Source organism: Suillus subaureus (genome assembly GCF_016647635.1).
Source record: "Suillus subaureus strain MN1 chromosome Unknown BJ212scaffold_9, whole genome shotgun sequence".
NCBI lineage: Eukaryota > Fungi > Basidiomycota > Agaricomycetes > Boletales > Suillaceae > Suillus > Suillus subaureus.
In genome coordinates this window covers 692,816-710,954 of record NW_024538565.1, presented here as the reverse complement: position 1 = coordinate 710,954, position 18,139 = coordinate 692,816, and the positions used below count along the sequence as shown (strand labels likewise).

The window sequence follows — 18,139 nt, the reverse complement described above, 5'->3', positions numbered from 1 at the left end:
TTAGGCCTGTCATGCTGTAACAGTGAATAACCGCTGCCTCGGTGAGAAGCATCCTCATTTTTTTTCTGTTTTATCATGGTCACTTTGTTCTTTTCGCAGTGTAAGGGTTGTTCAGAAGTCATCGCAAAATACGAAGAGCTATTTTTGCTAGCAGGTCTACTACATTGTACTTCCCGCGATTGTCCAGGCCTGGATGCGAATGACAGCATGATTGAAATACATTCGATGAATGAAAAGATCCGGGTGGTCAACAACGTGGAGCGACAAAAATAAGTCCACCGACGTTATCGCGCTCTTTTATAACATCGTTAGTGCATTTGAGTTACATTAATGACACTTCTACGGTGGACTATGTGTATCAGGTTAGTTTTCCAAATGCGATAATTATTTGTTGTATTCCATTGTTTGTGTATTAGTAAATACGGTGGCTGTGGTTTCATTTCCCCACAACACCCACCACCATCGAAGCTCGTCATCGCCATCAGTGTGCTCATCATCACCACTAGCGTGCCCGTCATCGTGGTGCCGCACTCGGCATTACCTTTCGCCGCTGTGGACTACTTTTCACTCCACGATCATCAAGTTTGTCTATCTTAAAGTAAGTAGATAATATTCTTATGTCTTTTGGCTCATGGCTTTACTTCACAGTTCCACGTTTCGGGGCCACCGTGTTAGTGCAGGTGGATGATACCGGGCAGGTATAAAATCTGCTCTTGTACAGTACTAGGTGCGTACACTCTTACCGTTATATCCTGTATTCTTCTCATGGACTCCCATGATGCAGATGAGGCTCTGAATGAAGATGAGCCGCAGACTCTTCCTGCGGAGGGAAATGCCTGTACCTCTAGTCGTGTCCCAAACCCCAAGGGCAAAAATCAATATCAGCATTGTCATGAGTTGTGTCGCATCAATATACTAACATTATACTAATTTCTACACTGTGATAGCTCGAAAGAATGATCCATTCCTCCGGAAAATTCTTACCCAGTATCACCATGATAATATCACGAATAGGTCAAAAATCAGTCGTCTTCTCCAGGCAGAGCATGGTATAGTCATGAGGTGAATTTAACTGTGTGTTCTGCTAGTGTGTGCTCATGCTTTGCCCATAGTGAAGCAACTGTTGCGCGACGCCGGCAGCAATTCGGACTCCTTGGAAGTGGGCAGCTGACTCGCTTGCTTCCATGGTCAATCAAGTGGCAATTGGTGCTTGATCAGCTCGCATGGGATCCCCTTCACCGCCGTGGGCCCCGTTTAGTCCGGGAAGCAATTGTGGCGGACACTGGTAATCTACTGACAAGGTAATGTTATCATTATAATGTATTGATTTATACAAACTAATTTGGAACAAGGAAATATGTGACGGATGAGATGAGGCAACATGAGCCGGACGGGTTTGCCCAACGGGGACTTTCGAAAAAGAAGATTTCTCGTCAGCCGCTAGTCTCGCTTGGTCCCCATCACCAATGGAGTGGTGATGGGCACGATAAATTGAGTAGAATAGGTTTTCCTATATGGGCAATCCGTGACCAGTGGTCCGGAAAGTGGTTGGGAATGTGGGTTGTCCCAAACAACCGGCTCAAGACATCAATTGCATACCTTTATTTATCCCTCGTCCATGAGCTTGGTGGTATGTTCCGTGAATCTATTTGAGCATGATGGTTCATCATTTACCTAGGAATGCCACTTCAAACCACAACTGATTGCGGAAGCGAGACAACAGATGTATATGGTTTCGCAACAGCTTTAAGGTTAGTACTACTAGCCAATGTGATGCTTATGCTAACGATACTATATTACAAGGGAAATATTTTCACCAAACCTATCAACTGACGAGTTACCTGCCCATCGGTTTCTGAAGAGTGTTCATAATATCACCATCGAGCGTGGTTGGCTTCGTGTGCGGGTTCAATGGGGAGATAACGTGAAAGTTTTTTGGGAAGCGGGTGAAGAGATTTATAATGATATGGATCCATGCCAGTAGTAGGTTTAGGTGTGGTGTTTTTTGACTCGTTCTCATTTGCATTTTAGTGCTCTCGTTCAGTGGCTATGGCCGCGCTTAATTCAACAAGAACTCGACACACTCAAGCATTGTCTCAATACACACACTGTTCGCTATGACCGAGATAAACTATTGCCTTCAGGTGTCTCTCCGAATGTTGCAATATTGCTTCACAAAGACTATGATGTGCAGAACTGTCTGCAGTTAGTGGATTGCGATGTTGTCAAGAACCTCATGGAGGAGATTGGTGGTGAGGATCTCATTCGTTTTGTTGATTCTGAATATAGTGCCGCAGCGCAGTTGATATTTGATGGCCTTGGATTCACTGTCTTAACTTTCGAAAATGTCTGGTCCGTGTTTTCAGCAATGCTACCATTAATATAGAATCATATTTTAGTCATGGCAGTAGTCGGTGTATGTAGCACTGTGCTCAAATGTGAATCGAGAATTAGTTGAATATGAACATAATTGTGAAACCAAATTTGAATGACTCAAAAGAAATTAGTTCTAATCTTCAAAACCAATACGAAGTGGGCCTTTGCGGTTGGTATTGGATAAAGGTGGGAACTCAGTATCGAGACCGAGAGCCCTACAATGCTTGTTGCATTTGTGTGATTTTAAAAACTCAGTGATTGCAGATTGTCCATGGTCCCAGTAGCCAGAGTCCCCTTGTGCCCTGTAGTGCGAAAATCAGATGTGGCCATTAGGTATATGAAAGTCTGTTACACACATGTGAGACTGCGGGTCAAAGAAAATGATAGTATGATCCGGTGTGATGATTCCTATTGGTGACTTGAGAACCATTTTGCATTACATCATCGTGAACTCACCTTGAATGTCAGATATGACAACTTCATACATTGAATCAACAGCAATGTGATGTGCATATGCATCCACAGCACATCCAAGTGAATCAGGGTTGAGGCCTACTTCTTTGCTCCCAGAAAATTTAACCTCTCTACACAGGGCACCAGATGGCAGAAGTGGGAGTACCATGAAGACACTGAAGACAAGGTTGCGTGAATCAGGTTCATCTTTGCCAGGAGCATCTGGGAGTTTCTTGGTAAGCTTTCCAATGAATGCAGTCGAGATATTCCACTTCATTCCTATGCCTCGTTAGCTTCTACTTATACTCATATGTGATGGACCCACTAGGAAGATCATCAACTCCGTAATTCTTTGCTCGTTCATAGAAAGAGTCCAAAAAGTACTGAGAGAGATGAAGAGTCTGGTATTCACCCTCTAGATCCACAATGTTTTTGGCTTCTGTTGCACGGACTGATTTACATTGGACAATAGCACAGTCCTCATTGTTATAGCGACCCTGCATTTTTAATTAGTGATGGGAGCACTCGAAGAATGTGGAACTCACACGGAAGACAAATTTCGTCAATCCCTGCCCAAGATAACCCTGATAAGGCTTCCCAGCTTTAACATGAGCTTGCCACCCTTTTGCAATCATAATCTCTTCCTGCTCTTCGCTGTAGTTCATCTGTATATCTGCGGTCTTGCTCACAGTGCATGTTGCCCGCTTCATCTTAAAGGTTTCATATTCAAGTATTGGTGCAGTTGCGGACTGTCTGGATCGGTATGAACTCTGATAGCGCTTGGGAGGTGGCAGACGTTCAGGTGATGCTGTTCAGATTTATAAGCATCACTATGACAATAATCACAGCCTCGCTCACCTGTCAGGGATCTTTTCCGCTTCTGACGACGAGAACTTGCTGTGGTTGATTTCCAAGTAGATACACGCCGACTTCGTTGTACTTCCTGGACATCATCATCCTCAGGCTATAGTTCTTCTCAGATGGTTGCTTTGAAGTATACATATATTTTATTTACCTCTTCAGGGACATACAAGAACATGCGGAGCATGATCCTTGGGGTTTTTGCTGATGCATCTTTATCAGACAACATCCTGTCTTGCCTCAGTTTTCCATAAAGTGTTTCCATGGTTGCCGGTGCCACCAGATACTTCTGTTCCTCAATCATATTCACAGTAGCATTGGTCAGCATCGTGCAATACTTGATCCTATGCCTGCATGACAGGGTTTATCAATATCCATCCACTGAACACTCTACAGTAACATTACCAATCAAACATAACATCCAGCGCAGTATCGGAAAGCCCTGAAAGAGTCAGGGTGTTATCGTATAGGCCTCTTGCTTTCAAAGCCAGCTGTTCGAAGGCACTAGTGGCTAGGTCCACAGTAGCGAAGGTCACTCGTGACGATGGGATGGCAAGTTTAGCAGGCTTTGAGCTCCCGTAGGCATATTGCTGAAGTGTAAAGTCAACATCAACCTTTGCTGCCCGAGCATTGGCCTTAAGAAGTGAAACCTTCCGCTTCACGTCACTTGCATTCAACAGCAAAGAGTTTTGTAATGGTTGGCTTAGTCCGAGTCGATGCTGACTGGCCTCATGGGTATGCACAGTCTGTCGATGCAAAATAGATTGAGCAGTGGCACTGGCAGCAACATTACTGGCTGATGCAGATGATTCATTCAAAGCTAAGTTTGACATTAGCTTGCGGAGGTAACTTGATAAGTACAAACATTTGCTTACCATTATTGTTGCTGTTTTTGCAGCCACCACATAATGGCGAGCGCAAGAATGGATATACACAGCCGCAGCTTTCACATTGCGGCTGTTGCTAAATAGTAGGTATTGGTGAATATAAACTTAAAACAACAGGCACATAGTGAGGTGAGCACGTACCATAATCTGTTCTCGATCTGCTGCATTTGCAGCTTCGAGCTTTGAGCACTTCGCACACATTGAGTCGTCCATTCGAGGAAACACGAGCGAACATCCTGAGCACTGACTCGGAGGCATGGGCCACGATGAGACAAGTATTATGGTCTGAAAACAAAGTCTGACGGATCAACTTGAAGGTTACTGTACCACGTTAGATCGTGTGATATATGTGAAGAAACTTGCCTCAAAACGCCGTCACTTTCAGCAATTCAATATAGCGGTGATGGTTCCGGCACAGACCTCAATACAAACTCATAGCCACGATTTCTTTAGAGCAAGCCTATCACAATCAGTTGAAGCACAATAAGATGCACACAGGGTCTGATTGGCACAGAAAACAGTTTATAATATGAAACGTCCTCCAAAAACCACAAATTCTATACCACCTCGATAGTATCATGTTAACAAACCAATGCTCAACACTCGTTCACTATATAACTTTGTTAGGATGTTGTTGGTACACTTGACGCCGCGAAGACAGTAGCCTCAAATAGGTGGGTGTGCAGAACATAGAAGTGTAACGGAAACAACGGAGGATTGAGTACGAGGTGAAGAGTGTGAATGCGGTGATGAGTACACTGATGGCGATGACAAGCGCTGATGAGTGTTGACGATGTTGGCAAAAGACTATCTACTTACTTTAAGATGGACGTGCTCGATGATCCCTCGGGGTATGTGGAGCGGAAAGTGCACGGCGACAGAAGGTAATGACGAGAGTAGCGGTAAATGTGCTGATGCCACAACGACGGGCAGGCTAATGGTGACAACAAGCGCTGATGAGTGTTGATGATGAAAGCAAAAGATTTTACTTACTTTAAGATAGACGAGCTTGATGATTGTGGAGTGAGAAGTAGTCCACGGCGGCAAAAGGTAATGCCGAGTGCGGCGCCACGACGAGCACGCTGATGGCGACGACGAGCTTCGATGGTGGTGGGTGTTGTGGGGAAATGAAACCACAGCCACCGTATTTACTAATACACAAACAATGGAATACAACAAATAATTATCGCATTTGGAAAACTAACCTGATACACATAGTCCACCGTACACTTCGTCTCGCAAGCTACTAGGCCAACTAAAGGCAGGTATGCATGAGAACGTTCTAATAAGTTTGATGGGCTCCGCGAAATACCCTATCCTATCGAGTTCCTTCACCCCACGCTCGACTAGGTGTGACTTCGTGCTTAAAATACATAGTCAGAGAGTGAAATATAAATAGTTTACTTTGCAAGATAGCGCCTGGCAACAAGGTCATATAAGATCACGTACTGAGGGTCTTGTAAGGGTCAGTTCAGTAAAGTTTAAGTTGTGACGTCGTGTCGTCCGAAGCCTCCCTTTGATCAAATGAGCGAGGTAGTTAGATCGCTGCAGAGCACATCAGAGCGAGAACTTGCCTCAGATCGCATACAGTATCAGTGTCAGGGGGTTTTTCGGCCTAAACTAGTCCTCGTTCCATTGCCTGCCAACAGTCTTCTCGACCCATCGCGCCACAGGTGGCGGTTGGAAATTTCTGCACTAATTATTTACAACATGATGATGGATGTTTCACCGTAGGCTGGTGAACGAAATAGCATGACTCATTAGTGGGTGGTAATGAACAACCCAATGAGCAGCACACATACTTGTAATTCATATCTTCAAGCCTGTATAGTGAGATAGGAGTTAGTATATGAGAAGGTGACCTTTATACGTAAGAATTCTCGTTTCTTCCCGATGGTTGCTGCGGAGAACTATTATATGAGGGTGGGCATTGCAAGCATGTAGATAGACGGAAAGAATCCTTTCACAGCTTTTTCAGAGTCAAACTGATGGCGTCAACTATGAGTTCAGTTCGGCGCTCAGGCCGTGGTGTTGACCGCAAGTGACAAGTATGTGGCGACTTGGATCCTTGTCATCCCTGCTTTTAGTTATCTGCGTGGAAAATCCCCCTGAACCGATGGCCATGCTGCTTAGTGCAAGTAAGAAGTATCGGAAGAGGACTAGTCGACTGGCAGGTCACCATGAAAAGATCATTGAACTTTGATTGTTGTGAAAACCTTTGTATACATACTCAATCATTGAACCAATAACGAGCTTTCAAATGTTTAACAGAGCTAGACTCGCACATAAAGCATAAAAGTAAGAAAAGGGAGTGAAGCGTACGCAACGCGGATTCATGTATCACCAATCAATCTCCGATTATCGCAGCGCCTCAAGTTTCTCAGTGAACGAGGAGCTCAACCCCATGCTAACACCCAGCCACGACCTCTCCATTTCGCTTTCTGCAACACTTGGCATTGTGTCTGCCTCTAGATCAGACAGGTAGTCGCACGAGAGTGACGGCGAGAGCAAAGACGATGAAGTGGGGGACCATACACCACCAAACTCCTCGGCAAGCTCCGACGCTGTGCGAAGGATAATCTGCGGCGGTAGAGCCAATGATTGGGTAGGAGACGCAACCTGCGCAAATGATGACGAAAAATCTAGTGTTGGCAGAACGAAGTTGTCCTGTACGTCGGGAGAGGGCGATAATCCGAGCCCATAGTCCCAATCATCCGAATCAAATTCGATGTCTGAACAGACATCAGCATCTTTGCCAAGGTCCAGTTCTGACAAGGATGGTAAATCGAGCTGGATACTAGAAGCAATGGACTGGGGATTTGATAAAGCCTCTTCGTCATCGATGGTGCTCATCTGCGAGGAGATAGACATAGCGTCTGAGTAAACTTCTTCGAGAGCACACCATCCTTGTCCGCTTTCTCCAGTGACGCTGCGCACTTGGGCAGCTGTCCAACCTGCAAATGTGACCCGGAGTATCGTGCACTGTTTATCACTTGGATTATCTCCTAAACCAGGACCAAAGGCGTAGGCATCAACGCCAACGCCAGGATCATCCCACACGTTCGCAGTATCCAATCGGGAAAAAAGAGTGGACACGCGGAGCGAATGGTTACGATGCATCCTATGCGCAGCAGCAATTTCAGGTACAGGAAGAAGCGGATGGAGGGAGCTAGTTCCCACGGTGGAATGTGCAGATAGGGGCAGACGAGCGGTGGGAGTAGGCGCGATAGGAACGAGAAGGTAAGTCGTTACTTCCGGCAAAGCAGGTTGCGGCATGTAATGGTCAAGTTCAGAGATGTCAACTTCGGTGGGGACTGGAGCAACAATAAGCTTCTGCTTTGGCTTGAGCATTTCCTTGGACTTTGGGGGTGCAACATTTTCCCTAGCTTTGCGCAACCTGCGCTCCTCCTTCTTCTTCGCCTTGAATTCCCATTCAGCCTCCCAAAGTGCGCGAGTGGCAATAGGAACGTTATCCACGACATTCTGGAATATGGGCCGCGCAGAATGGAATGAACGAACAGTGCCAAGACCAACATTGGCTACATTCCCGGGGATGGGACGAGGAAGGCGTGGTAAAGATAAGGGGCGGTAAAGCGCATTTCTTACAGGGAGCGAGTACGATGCCTTAACGCTCTGAGCAGTAGAATGGAAATGTGCGGGACGAACGAGCGACCGACTCGGAGCGATTGCAGCAGCTGAGGCGGAATGCGCAAGTCCTGGTGTAGTTAAATGAGCAAAGAATCTGGTGACAAGGTTACGAGAGTTTGTGAAAATTCGTTGAGCAGTGGACGGCTGGGGCGTTCGCAGTGGTGGTATGAGCGCAGAACTATGAAGTGATCGAGCAGGACCAGCCCCGGGGGCGTAGTGTTTGGTCCCGCCGATACCTTGTCTAAGGTGACGAGTGCCGTGCGAGACAGCAGACATCGTGAAAAACTATTAATTGGTGATGCTTAGAGCTGGTCAAGGTCAACGTTGCAGGTTAAGTCAGTTTAAAGCAAGGCTTGCTGTTATAACCAATTTGTGTGCCGAAGGAATACGCATTTGCTGAGTAAGCAACTTGGGAGTCGGCATTGCTTACGGTAATGATCGATCACGTGGTCGTGATTTTCTTGACGCGACCATGATGAACGCACAACAGCCTACCGTGCCTTCAGCCTTACTTCCCGAAATTCTTGAGTTTTCCCCTCAGCTCCTCCTCGACGACATTATCAACTATGCTAACGAAGCAATAACAAACACCGTTGACGCCTTAGAGGGCTTCCTGTTTCGCTGGGCATCTGAGCGAGAACAAAGAATTAAAGAGGATTGGGATAGCACGCAAGAAGTGGAACAGGGCCTTGTCGCTTTCCAAACGCTTCTGGAATCCCACACGGATATTGCCTTTGACTTTTTCGAGACATGGTCACTTCGTAACATATTCGCCATTCCTGCCGATCTTCCCGTCGTCGTCCCTCATCAAGAGAACCTCGATCTCGATTGCCCCCCAGAACGTGAAACAGAGCTCATGACAGAGATAGATGACTTGCGAAGAAAAATAGATGCTGTACGTTTCCAAGCTTATCATCGAACTCGCTTGTTCTAATGGTGTGCAGCAACGTCGCTTGAAGCGTTTGTTGACTCGTGCAGTCCGCTTGTCTTCAGCAAAACGCCGTCGCTCTGAACGTCGCTTGGAGCAGTTCTCTTTCCTTCAAGCACCCCAAGTTTCTGAACTCATGAGCCTTCCAGAACAGTATCGCTCGATGTTCTCAGCAATATCGTCCCTTCCGCCTCTTACACCTGAAGCTGTCGCTGCCTTTTCGCAATCGCCATTGGCAGACCCTGGCAAACGGCCGTGGGAAGTCAGTAAGATGGGTTATCTCGACTGGGCCAGCAAGCAGGTACTTGCCAAAGCACAGCAATCTGATGGTGGTGCTGGTAGCTCAGCAGTAGGATCGCTGGTGGAATCCACTGCTGCGGTAGCGAAGACTCAAGATCTCAGGCGATTGATGGAAGTGAACTCTGCCTTAGAGAATGCTTAATCGCCGCGGCGGGCGGACCATGACACCATTACAGGCCATAATTTGTAGTGGAAGGATGAATACTGTATTATGGGGAGGTAATATGTACAACAACAAATCATGGCCTTCTTTGGGAAGAGCTCTAAGAAGGGGTTTCGATGCGACAACTATGTAGATCAGTCAAGTGTTACCTGATTCGGGCCTGGTGTTTGCTCCAGCTGCGCTCTCATGAAGACTGGTTGTCATGATTTCTAAACGATATCACGCATAGACTCGGACATGCTTCGACTCAGTCCTCTACACGCTCATAATTTCTCGAGGTCATCGTCACAGGTATCTGTCGTTCTTGCCAGCCTCGTTTCTCGCCATCTTGTCCTACTATCTTCTGTCTGTGGCAACTACCCCGAACATTCAGGACGCTCACGAATATCAGTATGGGATGTGTTGAGCTCGGCAGCAACCTTTATTGGGCAATTTTGGCGACTATAATGATCTATTCGACCGCTCAACTACCCCAGATTTCCTCCCTTACTTTCCAAATGACACATCGCGCGTATCGTTAACGCCAACCCATCACACCGTGAAGCTCGGAAAGCCACCCTCGCTCATCCCACAAAACATAACCTTCAATACCGTTTCAGACTACGTGACACAGGTCAACTACTCAGTCAGTTCTAGCTTCCACGCCAAAGTGGCACCTCCCCTCGCACCCACCAGCTGGCTCCCTCTCCAAAAAACGGCTACCCCACCCTCCAACCCTTCGGACAGCACAAGCGCTCCCCCAAGCATACCACCATATCCTCACGCACCCCGTTCCCCCTCCCTGCCCACCAAACCCTTTGAAGCACAAAGTTGCGACGGCGCTCCTGTCCCAAGCACGAAATAATCCACTGCGGAACCCTCCAGATACGCTATACGCCAACATTGCACCTTGCCCGCCTCGTGTCAGAGTCATCGGCCCCTCTTACCCTGTCCGACTCCTTGCAGTCGACTCTGGACGATATATGCACAGGAAAAGGCGACAACGAGTCTAGCAATAAACCTATATTCCCCTCTGTGCCACTCCGCTCTGTTTTTTCTGCAGACAAGTCCGTTTTTCTCGTGTCTCGACAATTTTCGCGTCCACCCGATCTCGCGTGTCAGATCTTGCTTGTAGGTCGTCATTTTGCACATTTATTTCATGTCTCATGACAGCACCGCTATAGCCCTTAGTGCTCGCACGCACAGTGAACACACGTCTCGCATGTCTACCCGTATTACAGCGGGGCAACCAGAAACTCTATTATGGCACCGGTATCAGGAACTCGTCTGCATCAGGGACGCCTACCAGCAGGAAGGGTAAAGACGGGGTACAGCCAACGGACGCACAAATGTTCACTACGTGAAATTTCGAGGCAAAAAGGCCGCAAGAGGCGTTGGTGGTACGCAAGGGGGGGGCGCACCTGCGTCTGGAGTGACGCTTTCCATGGGAGATCGTAAAGGGTATGTCATTATAGAGATGGTGTAGAGCCTCGTATGTATATATACAACCTGATACTTCCCCATTTGGCAAAATGTTTAACAAACCGAATTCTATCGTCCACGTGATATCCAACTTTACAGGAAGACGCGATGGTAATGCGTAAACTCCTTATGAGGGAGCGAATATTTTCTTGTTTATATAGTGAACCTCATGCATGTGCAACTTCAGGAGTTCGAACAATTCGGGGAGTGCGTCTGATCTGGCATCTCTGGAGGTCTTCAAGTTGTGGTACGAGCTTGTGGCTGTGCGGTCTCGCGCTTCTGCAACGAGCCTGACGACTCTACTTTATTCTTGAACCATATTACAGTGCACGTTGCATATGAAATCGGTAGCGGTGTGTGTACACCAAGTCCCCAACTCCCGATTTTCTAATTGCCACCTGTTCGCTGTGCACTTCAAGCTCTATATGTTTGCGCCGTGAGCCATTTACCTGAAATCTTCCCCTGTGCTTCCTCCATCACTCATTCCAATTCCTGTACCAGCACTGGCCCCCTGTGCTGCTCGTTCACACTGTACAATGTTGGCGTTTTTCCTTGCATGATCCGTGGGGGCGGTGCCAGCACTTTTATGGCTGTAATTTTTGCTCTGTATGTGTTCGTTCTTTCGCCCATCTTGTGGCTCAGGGTTAGGATCATGATGCATACGGAAATGAGACACGAGACACGCGGTGATTGAAATGCCAAGCCTCCTGGACGGCCAAGGTAAGGGCAGAATGTTCTAGAATGTTGACGATAACAGTGCCCCCTTCCAAGCTAACAAGATACCCGTGACAGTGATATGTATCTAGATGTCAGCTCCGTGATGAGATTGGCGATGCTCAACGGAAAAACATGCCATTGTCCACAATTTGACAAACACTTATCGCACAGGCTACTCGAGGAAGAAAGTCAGTTGTCTTATCACCAACAATTCTAATGTGATGTTTGATTGATGTGCGATAGATCGCTCGAAAAGCGAAGGAACGAAACATTCACGTGATAAACGTGTGTTGATATGGGGGTTGCGTGTGCAAATCTGCTATCTATCATCAGTTGGACTGCCAACAGTGGGCACATCCATAAGGTTGATCAAGGTGGTGACTCGTCAAACTCTTTGACGCATCTGTTCTTTAATCAGGAAGGGACGATGGGTTGTCTTCCACGTTCCTTCTATCTGGTGGGGTTTCTTTGCCATCAGCTGCTCGTGAGTTTCAGTTTCAGACAGACCAATGCCAACTGCTACGATGATCGTGATATCTATATTGCTTCATGGATTCAGGAGATATTCGAAGGCCCGATTTGATCATGAGCAACAGACCAGTGTTCAGCATCTTCCAGAGTATCTGGTGTTTCACGTCACATCAATCAAAACAGCACGGATATCATCCCTTTATGCTTGTTTTGGCTTAGTCTCCTCCAGACAGCCCTTTATAGACGAAGGAGGATAGCCGTTCCTTCTAGTTTGGGCCGTACAATCACTGGATGGTTGTACATCTGCCGGACAAACGCCATCGTCAAATACCCCACAAGTTCCCAAGCTCGCTCATATCCATTCTCGAAATACTATGACCCTGGTCTCATATAATCCCAGTTGGTGGCCGTCCATTTATTCGTATCGTATTTCCAGTTATTTTGTAGGTTCGTGGATGACCAGTCGGATGTTCCTGATCTAAACTGAACTTTGGTTTCGTAGTTGCCGGCTCCGCGGGAGTGACGTATGATTGGGGTGAGCAAACTAGTAACAAAAATGCTCATGCTTATATGGTATTTTTAGTCCTGACATTCGGACAAGAGGTATGTTCATGTCATCCGGAGCAAGAATCTCAGTAACTTAATGGTTCCATAGGTTGAGCTGGTCTGGGTGAGCAGAATCTCGCACTAGAAGAACAGTTTGAAAATAAATTTGATTCGCACCAGAGGCAACGCTGGTCTCTTATGACCGTCTTGTATCTCAGTGTATGTAGCCTGTATTATAAGTGTGGTTGGCAAGATCGTGCTGACGTGGAAAAATATCCTAGGTGCGCTATCTTGGAATATTATACGCGGTGTATGTCTGAAAGGCTAAGTCATTGACGCTGTGCTAACCAGTTTGTCTCATGTCTTACAATCAGCATCAATATGTTGAGTACGCATGTCTCCTTGTATACACTGTGTTTATTTCTCCTGACTGGCGGCACGCAGTTTGGGTCCCAACGATCTCAATGACGGATGCAGTGAGTATTCCACACCGATGTTTATGACCGTCTAATGAACTGCACTCCCGTGTAGGGGTGAGCGGAATTCTCGACCATCTTGTCAGTCCAATTCTAATGACTGCCACAGCTGTAAGCTGGTTTTGAGTATGCGAGCCTGAGGCTGACCACTAACATTACTGGATTTATCAGGTTTTATTCTGAACTTGGCAGAGAATTGGATAGGTGTCGTCGTATATGTAATATTGGGTGGTGAGCCACGCAGCTGTGCGATATCAGAGTTGACTGAAACATCACGCAAGTCATCTTGATTGCTCGGTTACATGCTATGTATCAGCGATCTAGAAAGGTGCTGATATTTCTCATTGTCATCTTCCTTGCTGTCGACATTTTCGACGGAGTAGTGGTTGCGATATCAGTGAGGAATAGTTCATGGGGTATGCTTAATCATGGCTCCAAAATTTAAGCGCTTATGAAGGAATACAAGAGGAGCTGATTCTCTCCGGCACCTCTCAGTGCACAGTTGGCTCCGATGATTTATTCCTGCATTCCATAACTTGGATACTCACCACTGTATGGGAGGCCCTCGCATTGTTTTTCACAGTGTGGATCGCTATAAAACATTTCCGTGAACTGCGACATCATTCAGCGGGAGGAATTATCGGAGACTGCTTCACGGTGTTGATGGAAACTCACATGGTTTACTTTGCGAGGTGAGCTCATAAATAAATGTGGGTCCCTTGCTCCGCTGATATTCTGTATGTGCTAGCGTTGTTGTTGTTTCGTGCTTCGATCTCGGTTATTTTTTTTCGGCGATGCCAACGGTATGCTGATCTGCCACTACTTCTGTATGCGACCAGCATTCATCATTTCTACAGGATACATTCGCCCTTGGAACTCAGATCTACTTTGGTTTACTTGACATCTTCCAACTTGTGCGGATGTTCATACTAGGACCGCGCCTGATTCTTAGCGTTCGAGAATATCAGGTCAAGCTCGCAGTGGCCGACCCCGATACAGGAACCGACGTGTCTTCAGTTGTTTTCCAGGAGCGCGTGCATGTGTTGACTAGCAGTAGTGTGTAACGGGAGATGCTCGATCTGATTAACACTCTTCTGGAAAGAGCGCCTTTTGTTCGAAGTTTCGTCGTGGTATTTATACAAGTTATTCGGTATTCTGAAAGATCCAGAGATTCGAAAACTCATCATGAGTGGCATCCAACACTCGCACCCTAGTAAGATGTCGACAATTTGCATTTGCATTGTGCGCTGCAATCACTTTGAGACAAGTATTTGCATCCAAATTAGGCGCGCTTGACTGCATTTGGATGCAAAGTGGCGCCGAATTTATCAAAAACTCGTACTGCAGTTTCTACTATTTACGATGCCTGACAAACATACAGACCGCCATTCCTTCCGGTCGCAACAGCTCGTGTTGTGATCGTTGCAGACCTATTTTCCTTCCGTTCAGCCTACCTACGCACAGATCTGACGTCACACGTGTGCTCCGGTCACCGCTAAACGAACGTAGCAGCGACTTGTAGGATGATATACCCACGTCAACACGTCAAGAAGAGGTACCCCACACCTGCCGATCAATGTAAGACCTTCGCTTTCCCCGCGATTATGCAGACACGATCGATACCATAATACCCCGCGTCCGAGAACTAATCAGCTGACCTGGTGACTGGACGGTAAACTTGAACCGGGACTCCGCCAGACCAGCCGCGTCACTTCAGGCACTGATCTATGCTCCATATATTTGAAACATGGATCATGGGCACGCCGGGTCACACCCAGAGTTCAGCTCAGTCGGCTCTTGTTCCGGCTTTATGAAGCCTTGGCATTGGTAAGCCCCTACGACAAAGCATTGCCGCGCTTGGCGTGTCTAGGTCCATGTGCTTACTGTCATCCACAATTTCTTCGGTCTAGTCATTCATACATTATCCTGACATGTACGCCCACCTCTGACAAACCCACTAGCAAAAATCCCGCCACAACTCCACACATGCGCATGACCGTGCTCACGAGTCGTGGTTCGTCTGTTTCTGGAGTGATTCGGAACTTCTCTTTCGAATTTGCCAAGGATTCTTAATCTCGTGCGATTTAAGTAACATGTTTGATAGCGGTCATTCTTCTCGATCTTGACACGAAAGCAGCTTGTGGAACACGGTGGGGGTGTGGGCACCTATAGCTGTAAGACCGCGTTGTTTCTCCACGATATCGAGTCTTTGTTGTCAGGTTGCGACTCGCCCTGACTCGCCCCGTCCCGCCGCATTCATATTCGTCACCGACATCTGAACAGTTTCCTAATGTGGCTGTGTTGGAACGATAAGTCAGGGTTCTCTGGCTGCGCGGCGCATTGCCAAGGTGCGGAAGTCAACGCGTTATACTGACCCCCTCTGCGGTGGCTGAATCACTATTCTGTGTCACCGTTCGAAGCATGCGTAACCCAGTGAACTGAAACGGTTTCAAATTCCCTGCCAAGTTGTGTATTCAACCAGCTGACATGATTATCCCCCCGATCACCGTTATCGTATCGATCTGATAGTTATGTTCGAGAACGCACTGACACGTGCAGTGACATACAGGTCATTGTGACTGACATTTTTGGACACTGTCGCGCTTTGCAAATCACTCCAAGACATGTCACACTATAGCTAGTAAGTACTGCTGATACAGCCAAGCCAGTGTGTGCCTACACTTAGGAGCTTGAACGCCGCAATATTATTGATATCAAGGTCACTTTAATCCCCGAGCCTTCGATCATGCCAAAACCCCACAATCTACTCAATCATATGCAGTTCTAAGTGTTTCTTGGCACTTGGCACTGATTATTATTCTCCAACTTGACATAATCGGGGGTATATGACTTGAAGGAAAGGGTTCGATTACCCTCATGCCTTGAGGCACGGTGACTATCAACTCCAAACCGGAACTCAGGCCCGACAAAAAACAAACATTCTTGTTCGGACTCAAAAACATGGCTACTAAACGACATAAAGGGCAAAACCCCTGAATTGAACAAACCATCATGACAAATTTTAATGAAGGCACCGCTCTCCATAGCCTTTCGATGGTGGCGCTGTTAGTCATCCTTGAACCTATCCTTTATCGCGCTCCGCGATAGAATGGAAGAAGTTTCGAAATCTAGGTCTAGGCATCTACCGGGCGCGCTCTCCATCGTTGAAACGTCAACGACTTGTACTTATCGTTACAGATACAAGGGTCCAAGCCGTAAGTTCACTCCGTTTGTGCGACTGTGCTCTAAGATCGGCACTGGTAGATGGGCGAAACTTTTAACATGCATGGAATTCGAAACCCAACCCTTGTCAGGGAGTCTTTCATCAATCGTCCCCCGGAGACCTGGTAGGCCGCGTCATGACATGCCGATGCCGTAAGGCTTACCTATAGGCACAACTCTAATTACTAGTACTAGTGTCAGCAAGCGCCGGTGACATAGTATTCCTTGGTATAACACCATCATATTCGTGTCCACCAACCAACCAGGGGCACAAAAGTACGGTTGCCATGCACTCATCTTTCCGAAACGCGCGTGTGAGTCTCAGAACACGCACGCAGTATCCATCGTCTGAAATTCGCAGGGATCATTTCGTAACGACCAGCGCACGCCTTGAGCTTGACTAAGTAATGCACGTTTATGGAGAAAGAACCGATTATGATAAGACAGATTCTGTTAGTGAGAAATGGGTTCTGGAAGATTGAGAAGCTGTCAGACGGCGTATGTGTGGTGTCCCCATATGATATTTCAACAAGTCGGGCTGACCATGGTGCTCCTCGGAGTACACGACTAGAATTTTGACGATCTTGAAATTCACCGAGGTAGATAGATACGCGGTGAGATGTCCGCTACAGGGCGCGCATTGCCGACGTATACGGAAGAAAAATTGATACGTATCCGACGAGGCTGAGCTTGACGACAGGATGACACGCATCAGAATTTTCCCGAGCGATATATAACGTTTTTTCATTACAAAATTCATGCGAGTTGGAAACAAACATAATGAGAGTGCGCTTTTGCGTGGACTGGCTGGTAAGCAACCCTGCGTAGGGGGACACACTCATATTCCTGAAACAAGCGTCGTCTAATCAATTTGACGAGATAAGGGCGTCTGGGCGCGGTATAGCTACGTACAGAGCCACACATGTACACCGATCGATTCGCGATATCGTCGTGCCGAGGATTTGAATGCCCGTGTAGTGTAATAAGTTGGTAAGTAAAGATGAGGGGGAAAAGGGACATCCGGATTTAAAATTAGAGGGATTCCTGCAAGGTCCGTTCAATTCGTAGAGTCAATGTCCACGGAACATCCAGCGCATAACTCCGAACGCACGAGAACGTCGAACGGGATAAAGTTGAATGCGTCATAGAGCATGCACTAGCACTGAATCGGAATCTGGTTAAACTTGTCGATTTTCTTGACAAAGGTGCACTTGAGAGCTAATTCAGTAACTGAACCAAAAATACGCTTGGGCGAAGAAAGAAGTTGGTCGGTCGGGTGCCTGGGAACTTCCTATCCGGTGTAGTACTGCGACTTCGACTTCCAGCGTCCGATCTATGTGCTAGATGCTCCGATGAAGCCCAGCGTCTGTCGTTTCATCTGATCTGATGGCGACTTGTCTGGTTCATGTCTGCCGTTTCAGGAGCAGCCAGCACATAGATTGCACGTCGAAGGTCGATGTAGTGGGGCTCAACGTGTGTCGAAAGAAGTCCAGTCGTTGGCGACTCGCGTACATAGTTCGCAGTCTGCCATTTCAGGAGTATCCAGCACACAGATCCGCAAACGGACGCACGTTGGTAGTCGAACGAACAGGGAGTCGAACGCCGACAGCAATGCCGGCTCCCAATTCAA

At 47.1% G+C, this 18,139-nt stretch overlaps 3 protein-coding genes across 3 annotated transcripts; 2 read left to right on the top strand and 1 right to left on the bottom strand.

Moving 5' to 3' along the window:
* Positions 1 to 6,758: 6,758 nt before the first annotated feature.
* Positions 6,759 to 8,608, bottom strand: BJ212DRAFT_1342571 (uncharacterized protein). Its single transcript, XM_041335183.1, has one exon. The coding sequence runs from the start codon at positions 8,499 to 8,501 to the stop codon at positions 6,936 to 6,938; it is 1,566 nt and encodes a 521-aa protein (XP_041195240.1). The 5' UTR covers positions 8,502 to 8,608; the 3' UTR covers positions 6,759 to 6,935.
* Positions 8,609 to 8,700: 92 nt separating this feature from the next.
* On the top strand, positions 8,701 to 9,595 carry BJ212DRAFT_1267932 (Mis12-domain-containing protein; the record flags this gene model as incomplete). The annotated part of the gene is made up of 2 exons (XM_041330688.1): positions 8,701 to 9,120; positions 9,170 to 9,595. 2 exons carry the CDS (start codon positions 8,701 to 8,703, stop codon positions 9,593 to 9,595), a joined length of 846 nt encoding a protein of 281 aa, XP_041195239.1.
* Positions 9,596 to 9,853: 258 nt separating this feature from the next.
* BJ212DRAFT_1478937 (uncharacterized protein) lies at positions 9,854 to 10,460 on the top strand (the record flags this gene model as incomplete). Its single annotated transcript, XM_041339785.1, has 2 exons — positions 9,854 to 9,961; positions 10,032 to 10,460. 2 exons carry the CDS (start codon positions 9,854 to 9,856, stop codon positions 10,458 to 10,460), a joined length of 537 nt encoding a protein of 178 aa, XP_041195238.1.
* Positions 10,461 to 18,139: the final 7,679 nt, after the last annotated feature.